The sequence below is a fragment of the Stigmatopora argus genome, chromosome 5 (assembly GCF_051989625.1).
Source record: "Stigmatopora argus isolate UIUO_Sarg chromosome 5, RoL_Sarg_1.0, whole genome shotgun sequence".
Taxonomy (NCBI): Eukaryota; Metazoa; Chordata; class Actinopteri; order Syngnathiformes; family Syngnathidae; genus Stigmatopora; species Stigmatopora argus.
In genome coordinates, this window is record NC_135391.1 from 2,850,126 (window position 1) to 2,872,849 (window position 22,724).

The 22,724-nt window shown below is 39.0% G+C and overlaps 1 protein-coding gene across 2 annotated transcripts in view; it reads right to left on the reverse strand.

The window, feature by feature from the left end:
• Positions 1–1,170: 1,170 nt before the first annotated feature.
• Positions 1,171–22,724, reverse strand: part of dtx1 (deltex 1, E3 ubiquitin ligase) — a 34,279-nt gene continuing 12,725 nt past the window's right edge. Inside the window, exons 3-10 of one of the 2 annotated variants that reach the window (XM_077600238.1) lie at positions 15,900–16,617; positions 9,857–9,918; positions 9,566–9,697; positions 6,876–6,937; positions 6,643–6,801; positions 4,882–5,043; positions 4,072–4,161; positions 1,171–3,037 (exon numbers count right to left, since the gene is read on the reverse strand). In XM_077600238.1, coding sequence (XP_077456364.1) covers positions 2,813–3,037; positions 4,072–4,161; positions 4,882–5,043; positions 6,643–6,801; positions 6,876–6,937; positions 9,566–9,697; positions 9,857–9,918; positions 15,900–16,617 — 1,610 coding nt within the window. In that variant the 3' untranslated portion in view covers positions 1,171–2,812. Of the gene's footprint in view, positions 3,038–4,071; positions 4,162–4,881; positions 5,044–6,642; positions 6,802–6,875; positions 6,938–9,565; positions 9,728–9,856; positions 9,919–15,899; positions 16,618–22,724 lie in introns of both variants that reach the window. The other variant, XM_077600237.1, reaches the window with a different exon arrangement.

The window sequence follows — 22,724 nt, forward strand, 5'->3', positions numbered from 1 at the left end:
CCGCAAAAATAAAAACGGAGTTTGATACCCCCCTGCCATGTTAGAAAAGGTAGTAAACACTAAAACATCTTTCGTTTCCCCATTTTTGCCTGACTGGCAACACAGATTGTAGCTAGAGCTGGGCGATAAAATGATAACGATAAATATTGTGAAGTAAAAATGATCAAAAATGGGTTAAAATGGGTTAAGTTTATCCAACTTTTTTATTTTATTGTTTTGTAAATGGCCAAATGTGAGGTAATTTTACTTTATTTTCTTTTTGTGAGGATGAAAATGGAAAATGGCCAATAGTGATGTTGATTATTTTATGGATTATTTATTGCACAGCAAGGCGAATTTATAAAAATGATGCCTGTCAAAATTTCTGCAGGTTTTATTCTTTACTTTTTATAGCGTAGAGGATGGAGTTGTCTTATCTTTATTGCACAATAAAAATAATTTTTAAAAATAGATATCATATTCACTTTTCTTATAAAGTAATGTAACATAGTTAATTTCATATTCGAATAAGGAGGAAAGGAATTTATTTACAATTTTGAAGGGAAGTTTGAAGTATTAAATCTGAATCAAAAAAAGATGTGATAGTTATGATCATTTTTTTTAGCGTGATTCCAACTTTCGTCATATCGCCCAGCTCTAACTTTAGCATTGATTTTTCATTATACAATACACTGTATCACACAAGTAAATATCACATTTACATCTTACAAAAATACATTTTCAGGGCCTTTAAAAAAAATGGAATTCCACTCATTTCTGGCTCCTGTTAATTCATCCATCAAATAAAATTCGAGCCTTTTGTGTTGAACGACAACGCTCATGCTGTTTCGGCACCCCGCTAACGATGGAAATACTTTGACTATACGAATTTAAGTCAACTACAGACAATCTACATGAATGCACGGACAGTAGCATCAACTAACACTACTCGGTATACCGTATTCGACGTCCATTAACACGTTATACGTCATTAAACAATCCCTGACAAACTGACGAAATTGTCAGATTGGATGTATCATGTTGACATCGGCTTTTTGTATAGCTGTTTACGAGTGAGTGAGTGAGTGAGTGAGTGAATGTATCAAGGTATAAAAATAAATGAAACTCACTCAAAATTGAGTATATCGCCTTGGTTGATGTGTTTTTTTTCCCTAAAGTACTGTAAAATGATTTAAATTTTAAATCATGTTAAATCTTTATTTATCTTTTAATCCAACTCTGGAGCAGAGCTTGTGTTATGGAAGACTGTGATTTTGCTTGGAAATGAATCCCAAAACAACTTTGCATCAATATCCCAGCTCATTAAATTTGATCAGATGCTTTAGTGGAAAGTCAACGCTGACCTAGCTTTCATCTGCAAGCATAAAAAAAACAAAAACAAAAAAAACAACAACCCTCGAACAACCACAAAGATCCCCCGCAAAGATCTTCAAAAAGAAAAGAGCTCTTGGGCATGAACGAATCAGCGAAATAATTCCCATAGTTCCTCCTGATAAATCTGCCGCTGCGTTGAAGCATCATTTGCATGTTTCCTGGAAGGAAGTGTGTTGCTAATTAAGAAGACATGAAGCAGGAAGCTAACATGCTTCGCTTCGCTTTTGCTCCCAGAAGGAAAGCAAACGACCTCACAAGATGGATCTCGTAGGGAAAATATCCAAACCGGCATAGACCAGAACCAGATTGTCTCCAATTGCTCAAACACAGCCTAGCTAGCTAACTAGCATGGTGGTTTATGGTCACAGAGGTCAACAAAGCTAATGGAATTAGCCTTTAACATGTGGCATAGCATAGCTAGCGCGCACAAAAGGCTAACAACGTAAAATACTGCTATTAGAAAATACTCCATTGCTTTCGAATGATTTGATTCGACTATAAAATACTTTCTTTAGCCCTTGCCTCAGCGACGGGGCAGAATGGCAAGCTGTATCTTTTTGGGAGAAAAAAAACAAAACAAAAAAACGCAGAAAAATGTCGCAGTGTTTGATGATTTTGGAAAAGTGTGTAATTTAAAAAATCGCATTAAAATGTTGCAGTGTTCGATGATTTTGGAAAAGTGAGTCATTTAAAAAAATGTCGCAGTGTTCGATGATTTTGGAAAAGTGAGTAATTAAAAAAAACATCACAGAAAAATGTTGCAGTGTTCGGTGATTTTGGTTAAGTGAGTAATTTAAAAAAAATAAAAATAATCGCAGAACAATGTCGCAGTGTTTGCTGATTTTGGAAAAGTGAGTCATTAAAAAAAATTAAAATTGTGGAAAAATGTCGCAGTGTTCGATGATTTTGGAAAAGTGAATAATTTAAAAAAAAATTAAATTGCGGAAAAATGTCGCAGTGTTCGATGATTTTGGAAAAGTGAGTAATTAAAATAATGAAAAATAATCACAGAAAAATTTTGCAGTGTTCGATGATTTTGAAAAAGTGAGTCATTAAATAAAACAAAAACAAAAAAAATCGCAGAAAAATCCCGCCGTGCTCGATGATTTTGGAAAACTGAGTAATTTAAAAAACTAAAAAAAACAAATACGCTATTTCTATATTTCGCCTCATTACGTGAGGAAAGCTTCATCTTATTGCAGCAATTGACTCAACATTCACGATGCAGCGTCGGTCGGGCGGGCTAGCCAATCCGGCCACGTCGCGATCCAAGTGCAGATACGTTTGCTGGCGGCGACGTGGCCTGGAGGATCTCAGCACGCAAACATGCTCCAGGCATGATGCAAAAGATGACCAAAAAGAACCCCCCTGGCCCCCGGTCGGGTCACATCAATCGTTTTTTTTTTAACCTCAATGGCGCTTCGGTTCCCAGAGGCTGTCAGTCCTTTAAGTTGTCCTCGCCGACCCCCTGAGCCGACAGCTCGGCCAGGACGTTGTCCAAATAGTTTGGGTCGGGGTAGCCGTGGCCCGTCAGGTTGGAGCCAAATTCCGTCTTGTGGTGGATCTCGTTCCACACCACCGTGTCGGACTCACCTGTGGTGCTGGAGGTGCCGATGGTGAAGATGAGACGTCGGTCCCAGGCTGTGATCAACAGCTTCAGAACCTGGGAGAGGGGCATAAAGAAATGACATTTCAACAGGAATAGTGTCTTCATTATGCAAGTACGACGAGATTCAAACCTTGACTTTAGAGTGCGCACGAAATAAGGTGGAGCTTTAAAATCTCATTGTACTTGTATAATGAAGAATCAAATTTTGCACTAAAACTCCATAGGTTGCTAACCACTTTAGTCACTTTTTGTACCGACTTATTCTAACCACTTCTTCATGCATGTTGACTAATTATCTAGGTTGACTACTACTTATTTATCGATTATTAATTTATTATCATTATTTTTTGAATATTTATCTGTTCATTTGTGCACTTCCCTACCGATGTATGTTGTTGACTACGTATTTATTGACTATTTATTATTTATTGTTATTATTTATTTATTATTTGCTTGTTTGTTGTTATTCGTGCACTTTGTGGTTGGATTGGATTGGACAACTTTATTCATCCCGTATTCGGGAAATTTCATTGTGACAGTAGCAAAAGGGTGATTAGACGGAACAACAAAGCAAAAGCACAAAGTTCAAAGCAAATCAAAGTAAATGGGATCATAAAGAATCACCAAATCAAATCATTAAAACAGTTTGCGCGTATCTCAAATCAAATTTTCCCATGTAAAATAAGTAAAAACAAATTAATCCATTCCCACCCTCTGAAAGAAAACCACCTAGAATAGGATACTACAATGGAAAGACATGTTTTTAATTGTTTCTCCTTTAAGCTCCTCCCTCTGGGCATGAATTACCACTGTGCAGCTTGAAAAGGACCACCTAGCAACCACATCATATGCTCGTATGTCAAATTTGTCTCTTATCTCAGGGCAAAAATTTGTTTGGAATGTTGGGACACTCATATGTCAAGGCATTACTCTACTATAATGACAATAAAAGCTTTCTATTCGATTGAATAGGGGGTTTCAAATCAACACACAGTAAATGTACAATTACACATTTGGGACGTATGCAATTGAAGATTCTGGGTTTATTAATAAGGACGTTGGCATTTTAAAAAAAATGTTTTCCTTACCTTTCTGCCCTTTTCGTTGTCTGGCAGGTAACATTGCCGAGGGAATCCTCTCGCACTAAATTTCTTCCCAGGGCTGGGGTGCTCGTTGGTCTGAAACAATTAGAAGATATAGACAATTTATTAACATATTACTTCATCAAAAGAGAAAAAAGATGCATTTTTTGATGTGAACAATATTGAAAATTGGGTAAAAAAATGACTAGGGCTAATAAAAGATGGATAAATGGGAGAAAAAAAATCCTCCAGTTACAATTGAATTTCTATTGACAAATTAGTGTGATAGATAAATTACCATTTTTTTAATAGTCATTGATTGACAGTTACTATTTCAATCTGAGCCATGCAGAAATTAAGGAAGAATAGATATATTGCGCAAAGGGTCAACGTGAGCGGCGACTTGACAGGCCTTCAACCTCGAATGAAAATTCACTTTTAAAAGATGTCCAGTTTTTTAATTAACCATAGTTTTGGAAAAAATATTTCTGTTGAATAACAAATAAGTTGTGTTAACTGCTCTCAATTGCGACCCTTAAACAATTGAAACCAGCGCAGGAGATTCAGGACGAGATAAGCAACACTTTCCCGATTGTTTCAAACACTGCTTGCGTGTTATTCAACCTTTCACACGACTAATAGATTAGTCTAAAGAATCAAAAGACGGATTTAACAGCAGCGAGTCGCGCGGCTCACCTCGCGACACCAATCATCACATTTAAGCCGATAAAGGCCGGCGATTGGGAGAAGAAAAGCAGTTGGATGAGAGCACAAAAGGTGAGAAGGATTAGCAGAGTGAGATAGGCAAGTCCCGACCTGGACACCGGCGGGAATGTCGTAGACGATGCGAATGGTCTTGGAGTCGTGGTAGCCGGGCAGGCAGTGGGGGATGACGTGGTACTCCATCTTCCCCGGAGGCTGAGTGCCTGTTTTCTCACCATATATGGTCTTGCACGTTGGGCACTGGAGACTGCCGTCCTGCTTGGGAGAAAGAAACCTTTGCATTTATCTGTACTAACATGGTACCGTTGTTTTTTGTACGAATAGTCAGTTGTTGCACGTGATGCAGTTTTCAGTCCGGAAAAAGAGGAATGTTTCAAAGGAAGACAATTGTTGTTGTCGAACTGTAGCACGATGCAACTGAAATTAAGCCAATATTTTAACCCTTTTAGCATGAAACCTTAGCATTTATCTGTACTAAGATGGCCACTTCATTCTGACCATTATGTTTTTCGTACAAATAGTGAGTCGTTGCAGAAGACACAGCTTTCAAAAAGAGGAATACAGTAATCCCTAGATTATCGCAGTTAATGTAGACCAGACATGGCCGCGATAAACGAAAAAACGCCAAGTGGCTTCTGTCTGCGAGTTACAGCGTGGATTTTCACATTTTCATGAACTTACAAAAAAAAAATTCAGCCCAGAAAAGAAAACGCAATGTAATGAAACCGCAATAGTTGAAGCCGCGATATTCGAGGGATTACTGTACATGCAATTGTTGTTGTCGAGTTGTAGCACGGTCCAACTGAAACTCAGTCAATCATTTTGCTACTTCAGCATGAAAAACCTTTGCATTTATGTGTAATACTATGGCCTCTTTATGCTGAATGTTTTTTTGTACGAATAGTGAGTTGTTGCAGAAGACACAGCTTTCATTTCAGAAAAAAGAGGAATACAGTAATCCCTCAATTATCGCTGTTAATGTAAACCAGACATGGCTGCGATATACGAAAAACCGCAAAGTAGGGTCACCCCTATTTAAATATATATATATATATATATATATATAAATATTTAAATAGGGGTGACCCTACTTTGTATATATATATATATATATATATATATATATATATATATATATATATATATATATATATATTTACTTCAGTGCTGAGTCCTAGTAGCAAGGACAGGGGAGAGGCTTCTGCTTACAAGTTTTAACGTGGGTTTTCACATTTTTATGAACTTACAAAAAAAATGTAACAATTTTTTTTTTCCCAAAGAAAAAAAAAAGCGATAGTTGAAGCCGCAATATTCGAGGGATTACTGTACTTTAATGACAGGCAATTGTTGTTGTGGAGCTTTAGCAAGCGGAATTCAGCCAATCATTTTACTACTCATTTTACAATGTGCTCCTTTTTATAATCCAAAATCATTTGTTTAAAGCAGCTTTTGTGCAAAGCAAACACCAATTTTTGTCCAAGCACAAACACCGTAATGGAGAAAAAGTTTACATCGTGTGCGTGCGTAAATTTGCATCGGCGGTGACCGTGCGCAAATAAATCTACTTGCATTCCCTATTTTTGCATAAGAGAGATGTTAATATTTCATGCAACTGCACCAAAATGAGCTGAATTCATTATGATTCCCTCAAGTCCCTGCACTGGGCTTTTGAGATGGATACCAGCGATTTGATAAGGCTGGCTCAGATCCCCATCTGTGTAAAACAATTGTGGAGTCGACTCATCCGCCAGTACGGCGCGGGCCGGTCCAGCCGAAAGAGGGCGGCTACGAGTTAGCGATTGGAGCGGACGACGCGACATCACGACGGCGGCTGGCTCGCGAGCTTTTACCCACCTTATTGCCATTGTTGTACATGGCCACCAGGCACAGCAGATGGTACATATGGCCGCACTTGCCAAGTTTGCCGACCGACTCTGGCTTGATGCCTTTGTGCTGCAGGACGCCTTCGTAGCCGGATGCCGTGGCCAGCCTTTCCATGCAGATGGTGCAGTCCTGCGCAAGCCAAAGCGCGTTTCAGAAACTGTGAACTTTTACGCCTGTTCGCACCTCCACAATTCATCTATTACCTCATCCGGTGGCACTTTAATTTTATCCGTGTATCTCTTAACGACATCCTCCGGGGTTTTGCCTGGTCATGGAAAAGAGGAAGGAAAACAATACAGTCAAATACACCAATGAGCTCAATGGTTCGTGTTTTCCGAGATTTCCATTTGGGCTTTTTAAGCGTTATTTGGATCCTGTTTGTAATCACTCAAGCCGTCTGTGTTTGCAGAAGAACTCGGTTAAGCAAAAAAAAAATCGGGTACTGTATTTTCTCGCATATTGACCGCTTTTGCGTATAAGCCGTGCCCATAAAATTGCCTTAAAATCGTTGAATTTTTAAATTTCTCTCGTATAAGCCGCCCCCGATTCACAATTTTCACCTCCATATTTGTGGATTTAATAGGAGTACAAATGTGTTACTTTGAAAGGAAAATCATCGCACGTGAACGGAAGTCAAAAAGGAAGTCACGTGAGCAGTACAACCAGGAAGTGTGTCTGGGTGCAATAATAGCATGAGATACACATTACGCAGGTATCAAGATGGTGGCGCCTTGAGCGAGCAATGGCAGGCAAAAGTAAGTGATTTTTTTCCCGTTTTCGTTTTTTTTCTTGAATTTCATTCATAGACGTCAAAATACATTTTATTTAGGATTTTATCTGTTTATCTTTTCTCAATCATGAAATAAATGACCATATCAGCCGCATTGTCTTGCTTTATGACGTTTCGTCTTTGTCACCTTGCAGTTTTGTGCATGTCAAGTCTAATTTATGCGTATAATCCGTACCCTTGATTAAGTCATAATTGTTTTAGTTAAAAATAGGGATTATATGCGAGAAAATGAAAATACGGTGATGGAAAGTCTGGTGATAATTGTGTCAGGTGATGATATAACATTGCATGAGCTCAGATGTGCATATTTCGAGCCTCTTGCTGTACATTTTGAAGTCATCATCTTGCATTTATCTTGCATAGACTTTAGTGCGTGCAACCAGTGTAGCATAGCTTAGCACACACACTCACTGAGCAGACCACTGATGTCATTACAGGACACTTTCCCCAGGGAATAAATCTTTGTTCGCTTCAGCTAGCCAGAAAGACTTGAACACTGTACCGCCAGGCTGCCCTCTTCCCATCGCAATCCACTTATCTGATCCTTTGCTTCAACACAGATACAGTCGTGCTACAATAGGTTAGAAGGACATCTCAACATCTGTCACATCAAATTACATCAGTCACCAAGCAAAGACTCCCATTGCTCCAATAAATCAAATACAAATAAATGAAGCCCCTCTGCTGTTCCCGAGTATAAAAATAAAACTCAGCACGTTGTATTGCTTTCTAAAACCTGTCTAGGGAGCTTTGGCCCATTCCTATAGTAGTGTAAGCTCAATGAGAACCTAGATAGCGAAACTAGGAGGACAACTGCAGCGTTGGCTAGCGCTGGAAGCCTCGCTGATCAATTAGGACAAGAACTCCCTTGGGGGGGCCGGAGTTTCCATGGCTTCCATCGACCCGCTTTCATTCGGGCCACGGCCTGTAAGCTGCTTTCAGCTCATCTGACGAGTAGAAAAGTTGCCGTCTGAATGGTTTAGTAAGCATGCATGAAGCTACAGAGCCATAACAGCCAAGACAAACAGACTCAAGGACAGTTCACTATACTCAACTCGAGTTCTACCTAGGACCTAATCAAGACTTATTACTACTTCTTATACTACTTATTTATTATGTTGGCCCCTTATTTATCTACTACTATTTATCGATTATTTATTTATCATTAGTATATATTGATCGTCTATGTCACATGTGTCAAAGTGGCGGCCCGCGGGCCAAATTTGGCCCGCCGCATCATTTTGTGTGGCCCGAGAAAATAAATCATGAGTGCCGACTTTCTGTTTTAGGATCAAATTAAAATGATAGATATAGATGTATATTATATTTCCAGATATTCCCCCTTTTAAATCAATAATTTAAATTTTTTTATCCATTTTTTCTGTGTTTTTAATCCAGTTCTTTTAATCCATTTATAAATATTTTAGATATAATTTTTAGATTTTTTTTTATAAATGGATTAAAAGAACTGGATTAAAATCCCTTAATATTCATTTTTTTATAGATCTAATACAATGTTTATTTTAGCTTTTTTAAATATATTTTTAGATTTTACAAAATGATTTTTGAACTAAAAACACAGGAAAAAATGGATTATAAAACTACAATTATTGATTTAAAAGGGGGAAAACCGGGACATTTAATATACATCCATACTCTTCGTTTTAATTTGATCCTAAAACAGAAAGTCGGCACTCATGATTTACTTTCTCGGACCGCACAAAATGATGTGGCGGGCCAGATTTGGCCCCCGGGCCGCCACTTTGACACCTGTGGTCTATTTGTTTGTTTGTTATTGAGTCTATAGACTCAGAAAGTGGTGCGCTCACAACAACTTGGCGCTGAACGTCTCCAAAACCATAGAACTCATCCTGGACTGCAGACAGAACAAGGCCGCTCTGCTCTGCTGATCTCACTTGGACTACTTATTTATTTATTGATTATTTATTTGTCTGTTTGTTGTTGTTGTTGTTATTTGTGCACTATGTGGCGAAAGCTTTAAATCTCATTGTATTTGTATAATGACAATAAAAGCATTCAATTCAATAACGCAGATCTCACCCTTCTTCTCCCGTTCCGGCACCCTCGCGTCGTCTATCTTACCTTTCCTTAGATGCTTTTTCTTGGTCTTGCGTCGCGTGCCATTGACGCCCGGCACAGGCTTCATATCGCTCTTGGTGATGTGCGGCGGGTGAAGAATGGGCTTTGGTGCTCGGGTCAGGCAAACCGGCAGACCTACAGCGCACATCAGGATACCCGTCATACCTGACGCGTATGTAACAACACAAGACACACACACACACACACAAACACAAATGCATAGAAAAGTGAACAGTTGCTGTCAGCCGAAGTGGAATACGGTTGCCACCAAGGAAATATGTTTGTTGATCCAACCTGCTAACGCTGGATGGACTGGTCCAGATCCGGTTAGGTTTTTGACTGGGAGAGCGGGAACCCTACCGAGAAAACAAAAGTGTGTATTATGTTAAAATAGACACTTTGTTCTTGTTATAGATCCTCAAATCTATCAAAATCACCTCCCAATATTGCCAAAAATCGCTAGCGTCTGCAAAGTCCACCATATTTTCAGGGTTTTTTCACATCCTCTACATATTCAAATTTGATTGAGACTGAAACTTAGTGGACTACCGTATTTTGTGGACTATAAGTCGCACCCGAGTACAAGTCACATCAGCCAAATAAGAATAAATAACATGGATTTCTTCTTGTCTGGCTCACACGACTCTCAATTGTTTAGACTTCTGTGATGCATGTTGTTAAATCTTAAGTAATAAATTAGCAAGAGAGACATCGATTCGGGAGAATGATCTAGGACGAGGACGAGTCGGGATCGATTCTCTCTTGCAAGACATCGGTTTTGAGTCAGATGTCTGTTTTATTTGTGAGTGCATTTGGGAATGCCTAATGGTGAACCTATCACACGACCAAGAGGAAAACAGTACGTATATAGGTCGCATTTTAGGCAGGGCAATTTTTATATTTGATCAGAAACCAAGAACAAACACTTTAAAGTAAAAATTTAGAACAACAGGCTAAAGTAACATTTACTGTTTTTTGGGGAAAACTATTGCCTAAAAAAAACAGAGTTTTGGTGGTCATAGAGAAAAAAAAACCAAGTCACAGTCCTGCCAAAACTATGAAAAAAAGTGCGACTTATAGTCCGGAAAATACGGTACATTACCTCTTGCTCAAACCAAAGCAAAAATCTTCATTTGAACAAATTGTGGCTCTTAAATGGGTATTTAGGCCAAATCCAACCAGGAATGAGTAGACAGGTGGTTGACAAAGAGAGAACAGCAGGCCTAATCAAACCTAATTCATCAGTAGGGCAAATGAGTCCAAAAAAAGTCTTATTGTTCTCAGTGGACGTCATGTACAAATTTGCCACTACTATACAATGCAGAGCGCCTGTAACTTCAATTAGGGATTATTTTTTCATCTTTTGCAATCCACTTGAACATCACGCAATGAGCTCCAGAGAGTATTACATCAGAAATATGCTACGTGCTGCGAAAAAAAATTGAAACTAAATATCCACGAGTGTACGCGAGACTGAAACAAGCAAGTCGTATACACTTATTATTATTCCTAAGTATTGTACTGTGACAGAATTTGTAAAAACGTTGGGTTTAGAAGGGTGTCAGACTCGGGTTGGTCCGCGGGCCGCTTTAACGTCAACTCGATTTCACGTGGGCCGAACCATTTTAGATATAATATTTAGATATATTTTTTAATAAATGGATTAAAAGAACTGGATTAAAAGCCCTGAATATTCAGTTTTTTATAGATCTAAAACAATGTTTATTTGAGCTTTTTTAAAATATATTTTTAGATTTTACAAAATGATTTTTGAACTAAAAACACAGAAAAAATGGATTAAAAAATAACAATTATTGATTTAAAAGGGGGAAAATCAGGAAATGTAATATACATCTATACTCTTCATTTTAATTTGATCCTAAAACAGAAAGTCGGCACTCATCATTTACTTTACCGGGCCGCACAAAATGATGCGGCGGGCCAGATTTGGCCCCCGGGCCGCCACTTCGACACAAGTGGTTTAGATGTACAGGAAGCGAGTGCGTTTGTCCTAGCGGAGCCTTGAACATTGACGGTCAGCAAATACAAGTCCATCTAATTACCCCTGTATCCATTTTCAACTTATAATTGTCAAGGAGATAAGCTGAAGGCCGACAGCATTCCATTTGGTCGTCATTGTGACGAGGCCTTTCTTCTGTTTGATTGAGCGCACTTCTTTGAGCCCATTCAGTCAAGCGGGATGAACGCGAGCACCTTGACATTTCTAACACTCAGCCAAATGCGGGTTTTCTCTTCCCTCTGATCCGTGTTCATCCCCTCAATCCTTACGGACAGTGTTTTTGACCAAGGGTGTCAGACTCGGGTTGGTTTGCGGGCCGCTTTAACGTCAACTTGATTTCACGTGGGCCGGACCATTTTAGATATGATATTTAGATTTTTTTTAAATAAATGGATTAAAAGAACTGGATTAAAAGCCCTGAATATTCAGTTTTTTTATAGATCTAAAACAATGTTTATTTGAGCTTTTTTAAAATATATTTTTTGATTTTACAAAATGATTTTTGAAAAAAACAAAGAAAATATGGAATAAAAAAATATTAATTATTTATTTAAAAGGGGGGAAATCGGGAAATTTAATATACATCTATATTCTTCATTTTAATTTGATCCTAAAACAAAAATCTAAAAATATATCAAAAAAGCTAAAATAAACATTGTTTTAGAATCTAAAAATATTAGATATAATATTTAGATTTTTTTAAATAAATTGATTAAATGAACTCGATTAAAGGCCCTGAATATTCAGTTTTTTATAGATCTAAAATTTAGATCTAAAAAAAACTGAATATTCAGGGCCTTTAATCCAGTTCATTTAATCCATTTATAAAAAAATAAATCTAAATATTATATCTAAAATGGTCCGGCCCACGTGAAATCGAGTTGACATTAAAGCGGCCTGCAAACCGACCCAAGTCTGACACCCTTGGTGTACGCCATTTAACCACTTTTGTAAGGGGAAAAAATTTAATGTTAATTTTTGTAAAACCGATCTCATCTTCCATATTTCGGCTCTAATCCGGATCGTCTCGGTCACTGGTAGCAGACGAAAACGTCATCGTCGATTGCTGATGCGCATGTGTGTCAATGACTTCCACCTTTTCACTATATAAATATAGCGCGTCAGCAAGCAATGTACCCAGACAGTCAAGCTGTCAGCGTCATACAGCGACATCTACAGAATCTTGAATTTAGTGCATTCGAAAGTCAAGTCCACTTTGGGGAAAATTTTAGACTTTTAAGTGCGCCCTATGTGAGTAAAATGCAGTTTATTATCACTTAATAAGAGCAATTGCAATCATTAATATGCAAGCCCCATACTGCAGTATGTGTAGATAGGCACAAGCCTAAGCTAATTTGTTAGCACAGGTAAGCAGATGGCGAAACAATCAATATTTATGCATGCAATATGAAGCGATGCAATATCCCCAAACAAGAACCGCAATACAATCTGCAAAAGAGCTTCAATTTGTGGCATTAAAAAAAGAAAAAAAAACTTAACTGAAATCTCGCATAGCTGTAAAACACAAGTGTCAAAGTAGCGGCCCAGGGGCCAAATGTGGCCTGCCGCTTCATTTTATGTGGTCCGAATGCCGATTTTATGTTTTAGGATCAAATTCAAATGAAGATAATAGATGTATATTATATTTCCTGATTTTCCCCCTTTAAAAAAAATAATTTCATTTTTTAAATCCATTTTTTCTGTGTTTTTATGTTTCTGTGTTTATGATTATAGGTGTGTATTATATTTTCTAATTTTACCCTTTTTTAAATCAACAATTGCAATTTTGTAAGCCCATTTTGATGTTTTTAGTTCAAAAAGCATTTTGTAAAATCTAAAAAATAAATATACACAAATATTTTCTGTTTACCATTTTAATATTGAACATGATAAAAAATATTTTGTTTCCTTTTAAAATGAAAAAAAGCTCAATAAACAGTTTTATATCTATTAAAAAAACGGAATATTTAGGGCTTTTGATCCATTTCTTTTAAATCTGATTAAAAAAAAAAGATCTAAATATTATATCTAAAATGGTCCAGCCCACGTGAAATCGAGGTGACGTTAATGCGGCCCGCGAACCAACCCGAGTTCGACACCCTTGCTGTAAAATAAAATAATAAAAAAATACACAAAGCGCCAAGTATGTGTGCACAAAAATGTGATGTCTATTCCCTCCCACTGTTTGTGTTGTTGGCACACACACACGTGAGCGAGCGTGCTGTTGAGGGTCGGTAAACCACGTGCATCCTGTACGTTGAGCCACGCGCCTGAGAATTTTTGTACTCTGCGTCACCCCATAAGAGCGCTTTTTTTCCCAGTCTCCGCTAAACTGCGAGGTGAGAAAGCCCCCGCAAATCTTAGACATTTTCTTCAGCACGTTGCGCACGTGTGCGTACATCATCGATTTCTTTGTGAATAAATAATGTGACCTTTCGGCGACACCCGAGGCAGCTTTGTACGCGGGGTTTGTGCTTCTGGGTGAACTGTGTCGCAAAATGATGCCATTCACATACCTGTCAACCTCTGCCGATAACTGCCCTTATAAATGATTATGATTCCCCTTACAAACCCCCCAAAAACCTTACAAACACCGTACGAATCGTACGGTGTTTGTAAGGTTTTTTGGGGGTTTGTAAGGGGAATCATAATCATTTATAAGGGCAGTTATCGGCAGAGGTTGACAGGTATGCATTCACGTTAGAAAAAATGAAATAAATGCATAAAAACAACTCCGCCAAATAAAGGATACAATACAAAAATATTTTCCTTATCGTCTTTCGTCCGATTTTAGTGCGTGGGTTCGATTCCCATGAATTATTGTCTGTCTCCGTGCGCACTACGACCGACAACGACCATTCTAGGGTACAGCCCGGCTTCCGTCAGCTGGAATCCGGCACCCCGCGACCCTGACAAGGAGAAGCGTTGTTGAAAACGACTGTTTTTGACCAGCCAAGTCAAACCACTCAGCTCAAATGCTATTTTCCCATGATTCATTATTCATTTTTCTCCACAGATATACACCACAACGTAACCTCTCACACTCAAACCACTCAGCATACGGCGAACAAAAACAGAACGAAGATGACATCCCAAGCGTCCGCGAGCCAGGCTGACAACGATCAGGACAAACGAGTTCAAAGACGAAATCAAACGAAAGGATCCGCCTTCTGCCTTTTGGGGGGCCGACGTAAGCTAATTATTAAGCAGCTACCATTATACGACTCAAATGCATACCAGTCAACTCAGACATTTTTCCCATATTTTTTACATTTTGATCATTTCAAATTCGGTTCAATTCGGGAAAAAATATTGTGTAAAAAGTATGTTTTTTTGTAAAACCGATCTCGTTTTAGTAAAACGGTTTTACCCATTTTGGCGCTAATCTGGCTTGTCTTGGTCACCGTGTCTGGAATTTACCGTATTTTGCTGTTTAATATACCCGGGTATATTAAATGATTTTTGCTATTTTGAGCCTCCCGTTTGTGCGCAATTTAATATACCCCTGCCGTTTAATATACCCGGGTTTAGTAAACGGCAACTCAGCTTTTTGGGCAAGATTTGTATTGTGTTCATGGGGGCATAATTATAGATACTTAAGTTCATTAAAATTCCCGTGACCGGACGTTTGGTCGCCGGACGTTTGGTCGCCGGACGTTTGGTCGCCGGACGTTTGGTCGCCGGACGTTTGGTCGCCCGGGTGAATATAATTTTGAGAGCTGGTTTCAACAGTATATATTTAGATATTAAACTCTCTCCCTCATGAATATAATTTTGAGAGCTGGTTTGAACAGTAAACTCTCTGTCATGTTGTCAAACGTCCGGGCGACCAAACGTCTGGCGACCAAACGTCCGGCGACCAAACGTCCGGCGACCAAACGTCCGGCGACCAAACGTCCGAGTATCAAAATTCCAAGTCAGACTTTATTCAGCAGTAAGTAGTTTTAGTCTGCAAAACGTTGATGCAACCCGTCACGGCATAAAGAGTGCGTAGTGGATCGTACCTTCCCATTTGCGCGCCATTTAATATACCCCTGACGTTTAATATACCCGGGTATATTAAATGGGGGGGTATATTAAACAGCAAAATACGGTAGTGCATAAAAAAAGCGCAGCGACTGATTGGCTGGCTGTCCACTTTGGCGAAAATTTTAGACTTAATGGCGCCCTATGTAGGTTTATTTTCACTTAATACGAGGAATAGCAATCAATAATAAGGGAAGCAATTGGCCGAGGTTGACAGGTAATCAAACGTTTTCCAAACAATGATCAGTGTAGAGAAATACAAGCATGATAAGACCTAAAAAAAAACCTTACCCTGGAGGGATGGTGCCTCTGGGAGTGGCCATGGAGATCCGCTGAGTACCCGGCCGGTTCAGGTTGTTCTGCCCATTGATGGCGAGGGTATTGTGTCCGTGAGGTGACATCACGGGGAAGTTGTCTGGGGACAACGGCACCTGCCCTTGTTCCCCCTTGGCTTGCCCGCCTCCCATGCCGATGTTATTGGTGGCGGGCGAGGTGGTAGACCAGAGAGAGGTTCCGGCGAAGGTGTTGCTCTGCCGCACGGCCGTCAGCGTTCCCGTCGTGCCGCCGTTGCCGGCCGCCACGGCGGCGTGGAGCTTCCGTCGCTGAGAGGCCAGGATAGCGTTGGACGCGGCTCTCGTACTGTTGACCAGGATGCACTGCTGGCAGGAGCAGGGCTGGCCGGAACTGGCCCCCACGGGCCAAGACTGGGACTTGGGTATGGAGCCCATGATGAGCGGATAAGCCAGATCCATACGTCTCCGCAAACGGCGTTTGCGTTGGCTCTGCTTGTTGGTTTGGGACATGCTGTTGAAGTCGATGAGGTAACTGAAGCCCAGAGAGGTCAAATCCAACCACGGGTGTTGCTTCTCGTAGGCGTTCTGAATGGTCACGCAGATTTCCATGTCGTACGGGGTCCACGAAGTATTGTCGTTCTCCCACTCCCACACCACGCCCTTTCCCGGCGCGGAAGAGGGGTCGTAGAAGTTCCTCTGGACTGGTCTCATGGTGCCTGTAAACGTAAACCAGGGAAAAATGTTAGGATCGCAAATTTGTCAAACCTGGGAAATTTCGGTGAGACGGGCCATTGAAAGACTTTAACCTCAGTCTAACTTTGGCTTCGTCTTATTCAGAAATGAACCAATCAGGAACTTGAGGTGGTCATTACTCTATGTTTACCGTACGTGGCAATAAATGCCCAAAAAGGCTGGATGCAAGACTAATGGTCCCATTGGTCCATAGGAACCAATCAAGACGTATTGCTAGTCACTTTGTACCACTTACCTTTGTTGACTACGTACTACTTACTTATTATGTTGACCACTTATCTATTACTATTTATTGATGATTTATTTATAATTATGTGCTTGTTTGTTTGTTATTGAGTCCATAGACTCAACAACTTGGCGCTGAACATCTCCAAAACCATGGAACTCATCTTGGACTTAAGACGTAACATGACCGCTCTGCTCTGCTAATCTCACTTGGACTACTTATTTATTTCTCATGTATTGATTATTTATTTGTCTTTTTGTTTGTTGTTATTTGTGCACTATGTGGTGAAACCTTTAAATCTTCTTATACTTGTATAATGACAATAAAAGCATTCAATTGAATTGAATCAGGGGTTGAAGTTATTTCAGCCAGATCACGATCATGGCCAAAAAGCTCAGTAGACTCAGCGGGACGATCAAATATTCAGAGAAACCGACATTCACACCCACAATTGTCTGCTCTGTCAGTCCCTTGACTCAAACAACTTCAAGCACCAACGCACTAGTAGCACTCCTAGACATTTAGCATCCTGCTCATTGCATTGCTTTATATTGGTCTCTTGAGTACGTTACCTCTTCCATGTTAGCGAGTGTTCATTTCCCACTCACAACAAGTGATCACAAACATAAGGATTATAAAACATTCAATTATTCACAACCTCTCTTAAAAACGATCTGATCTTGACGCCGTGATTCAAGTATCCATCCAGATATCAAATTTAAATTGATTTAAACTGTCTGGAAAAACATCCACTAAACCACAGGTGTCAAAGTAGCGGCCCGGGGGCCAAATCTGGCCCCTCTGCATCATTTTGTGTGGACCGGTAAAGTAAATTATGAGTGCCGACTTTCTGTTTTAGGATCAAATTAAAATGAAGAGTATAGATGTATATTAAATTTCCTGATTTCCCCCCTTTTAAATCAATAATTGTAATTTTTTAATCCATTTTTTCTGTGTTTTTAGTTCAAAAATCATTTTGTAAAATCTAAAAAAATATTTAAAAAAATCTAAAATAAACATTGCTTTAGATCTATAAAAAACTGAATATTCAGGGCCTTTAATCCAGTTAATTTAATCAATTTATTAAAAAAAAATCTAAAAATTATATCTAAAATGGTCCAAGTTGACGTTAAAGCGGCCCGCGAACAAACCCGAGTCTGACACCCTTGCACTAAACTGTTTTTTTTTCTGGCGTCAGGAACATAAGACAATTTCCAGGCCCTTCTGTATAAAAAAAATAAAAAACAGTACAATTGTGTCCCCATAAAAATTGAAAAACATTGCTGATGTTCACACCATGTCCTTCCTTACAGGAAACTGAACAAAAGTGTCCACTTCCTGGCTTGTCTCGTGTGATTTTAACTGCGATTTTTCCTGTCCTAGACTCAAACGTCCTCCCGTTGCCCTTGCCTTCCTATCAAGCGAGTGCAAGCTGTGTGATGTATCGCCTCGTCAGACTCCGCAGAGGGACTTTGGCCCTACTGTCACTCAGGGCCGAGGCGGTTCAGGGAGAACCGGCCGAGCTGCCCTTCTTCTGGCTCTCATCTGAAGGGGGAAAAAAAAAAAATTCCTACAGGCTGTTTACGGCTGGAGGGCCGATTGTGCTTCATTTTCAAATAGCTTTCCCCCCCCCCGGCAGTAAGCAAAGACCTGTCTAAATTATTGCTGCTTGGCAGCGCGGCTTACTGCAACTGTAACATCCTCGACTATCCTCACAAGGCGGCGGCGAGAATTGGAAATAGATGTCATGCCGTTTAAGTCGCTTTGAGAAAATGGAGGAAGACAGACGGTCAATGCAGAACGTGTAAACACAAGATAAAAGGGAAATCCCAATAGAGCCGCAAAAGCTTTCACTCATAATAATAGTCTCGACAACATTGTGGAGTGCTTCTATAGGACGGTTTAGTCGTTCATTCTGAAGAGGATTTGTGCAGAAAGCTGTCACTGAGGACTACAAATTTGTTCAGGAAAAAAATATGTTGACATTGTTAAAATAATGCTTGTTCAGACATCAAACCTATGATGACACGAGGGGTCTTTTCAGAAAAATGTGGGCGTTAAAGTGATGTAATGTTCAAGAAGGATAAGAACTTGGATTTAATTGAAAATTTGAGCTGATTAATAACCCTAAAAAAAGTACAGCTGATACTGATTTTGGATCAGTAACAGAAAATATTTTTTGATAATACAAAATCATTTTTGAACTAAAAACAGAAAAAAATGGATTAAAAAATGAAATCATTGATTTAAAAGGGGGGAAAAATCAGGAAATATAATATACATCTATAATCTTCATTTGAATTTGATCCTAAAATAGAAAGTCGGCACTCATGATTTACTTTCCCGGGCCACACAAAATGATGCGGCGGGCCAGATTTGGCCCCCGGGCCGCCACATTGACACCTGTGACTTCGCTCATCAATGAACGTACCTATGGGAAAAAACGCCTCACCTGGAAATGAGATGCAGTACAAGCGGCGTCACAATTTTTTCAAGAAAGCTCATGAGATTGAAGTGTGGTAATGGAAGCTGTTGGTGCACAAAGCAGCATTTCTTAGATAGTCCACTGCATGTGAACCGTAAGACTGGTCTTTTCCCTGAACAGTGAAGCAGCAGCCAACTTCTCCAGTCTTTTTTGGCTACGAACCAGCACTGTCTTGCTGAGCCGTTCCTCACATTTTCCACTCGCTAGACTCCATCCTGGTCGCACATCATGTTTAACTCTTGGACCAAAAACAAATGTCTGTCGTTGAGTTAAGGCCCGTATCGCTTAGTTAGGGCGTTTTTCCAGGACTGATTTGGTGGGAGGGAAGACGACCGAGAATTACCGTAATCACAGACTTTTTGATAGAGTGTGACATTTCTAATTACCCATGAAGTCGTGCTTCTTATAAGTACAGATAAAATGGATAATCATTTAGCTGAATGCAGTAGGAGGGCCCATATTTTCTCGCATATAGGCCGTATTTGTTTCTCCAAAAAAGGACTGAATCCAGGGTACGGCTTATATGCGCACAAATTAGACTGGACATGTATAAAACTGACGTTTATGAATGAAAACAAAATGTATCTTGCATAAAACGTGAAAAATCTTGCTTGTGCCTGCCATTGCCCGGTGAGGGCGCCGCAATCTTACCTAGGGATGACAAACTAGACCGCTACGGACACACTTCTTGGTTGTACTGATCACATGACTTCCTTTTTGAATTTGTCAACGTGCAGGCAACACCCTTTAGGAATGTGCAACCCAGTAGAGAAAGGGTGTCAGACTCGGGTTGGTTCACGGGCCGCTTTAACGTCAACTTGATTTCACGTGGGCCGGACCATTTTAGATATAATATTTAGATTTTTTTTAATAAATGGATTAAAAGAACTGGATTAAAAACCCTGAATATTCAGTTTTTTATAGATCTAAAACAATGTTTATTTTAGCTTTTTTAAAATATATTTTTAGATTTTACAAAATGATTTTTGAACTAAAAACACAGGAAAAATGGATTAAAAAACTACAATTATTAATTTAAAAGGGGGAAAATCAGGAAATTGAATATACATCTATACTCTTCATTTTAATTTGATCCTAAAACAGAAAGTCAGCACTCATGATTTACTTTCCCGGGCCACACAAAATGATGCAGAGGGCCAAATTTGGCCCCCGGGCCGCCACTTTCACACATGTGCAGTAGAAGATCCTTTCGATTCATACAGAAATACCACATGCGATGATTTTTATTAAGATTTTCCCTTCAAAGTAACACATTTGTACCCATGTATCCCTATTAAAACCATGAAATGGAGGTGAAAATTCTAATTATACGAGAGTAATATTAAAATCAAACAATTTTACGGTCATTTTAAGGGTGCGGCTTATACGCGGAGGTGGCTAATATGCGAGAAAATAGGGTATATTTAAAATAGCAACGCAGCAATTAAAGATGCGGATTCAAAATATGCCTTTTTATGGTACTTCAAACAAATCCAGATGTGAAAGCCACAAGACATTTTGCACCAGAACTCCGCCCCCAAAAGCAGTTGCCTTGTTCTGATAAAAGTGAAAATTTATTGGAGTTGTAAATAACCATGAGGCCCATAAAATATTTGCACTTAAATAAAATTTTCCAGCATGGTGGGAGGTAAGAAAAATAAATAATAAAACACTTTACAAAAGATTCCTGAAAGAAAGAAATCTCAGTAGGAAAACGATGACGAACCCAAAGGCTGCCGAGTGGTTAAAAATAAAACATGAACTGAGCAAAAAAACAAAAAAAAACATCTGTCCGAAACCACTCAAAACTGGAAATGGCGAGCAGACGTGTATTTAATGCTAATATCAATGACCGAGAAGTAAGCATACTCTGGGAGAGCATTTAGCCGCTCATTAAAAAAACCAAGCCGAGATCAGAGACTATAATGAGGACGACAGTCTGCATTAAAACGGCTTTAACGGAATGCTAGATTCAATATCGCGGCCGTGAGTCTCTCCTCGCACAGTATTCGCACATTAAAGCTCTTGTAGCTCTTTATCACGTACAGTCGGAGTGGGAAAGACGTAAGGGTGAGGGAGAGGGTAAACAACGGAGATATTGCTGGGAAGAAAATACTGGAAGTGGTTTGTGAATGGTACGAAGATTTGTGCCAATGAACGACCAAAATTAAAGGGGGAGTTGTTTTGTTTTGGTCAAGCCTGGAAAGGGAATTAGAACGTTGCGGTAGGAAAGGGTCTTGCCAAAAGGTTCTGCTGCCATAAAATGGCAACCACCAGATCTTCTGGAAAAAGTCTGTTTTCTGTCCTTTGGGTAATTACTGAAGCGAGAGGTAGCATTTGGTTTTTATGCATTGTGTAACTCAGGGGTGTCAGACTCGGGTTGGTTCGCGGATCGCGTTAACGTCAACTCCATTTCATGTGGGCCGGACCATTTTAGATATAATATTTAGATATTTTTTTTAATAAATGGATTAAAAGAACTTGATTAAAAGCCCTGAATATTCAGATTTTTTATAGATCTAAAACAATGTTTATTTTAGCTTTTTTTAAATATATTTTTGGATTTTACAAAATGATTTTTGAACTAAAAACACAGAAAAAATAGATAAAAAAATGACAATTATTGATTTAAAAGGGGGAAAATCAGAAAATTTAATATACATCTATACTCTTCATTTTAATTTGATTCTAAAACAGAAAGTCGGCACTCATGATTTACTTTCCCAGGCCGCACAAAATGATACGGCGGGCCAGATTTGGCCCCCGGGCCGCCACTTTGACACATGTGGTGTAACTAGTACAAAATCCAGGAAAAATACAAAAGGAGGGAATTCAAACTATACAATGATAGAATATTATCAAAGAGTATATAAGCATTTTTAAAATCATTTCATCCCATAATCCCGCAATGCATTTTTTTGTCTGTTTTATTTGGATGTTTATGTTTAAAAAAAATAATTCATCCCATAATCCTGCAATGCATATTTTGTTTTATTTTTATTTTTAAGATTTTAAGATTTTTCAGACCCGTGTCAAAAAAAATGACACACAGACCATTGTAAAAATAAATAAATTGAACGTTCTCCATCAGCATTCTCAAAAACAAAAAAAAATTGTAGAAAAAAATCAGACTTAAACACAGAAATAGTCTGTTTCACTTCCTTCTATGTAACAAATTCACTTAGTTCCCAAAAAATAGAGGCTTATATTCGCAGTGTTTGTCGTGGTCCAATTCCCAGGTATTAACCGTTTCCGTAAGAAACAACGAAAACTGAATTGCAACAACTGTAACTGTAATCAAAAAATATGCATCTATCCTAGAGTAGATCTTGTCAACATGTTTTTGTTTTATGTTTTCA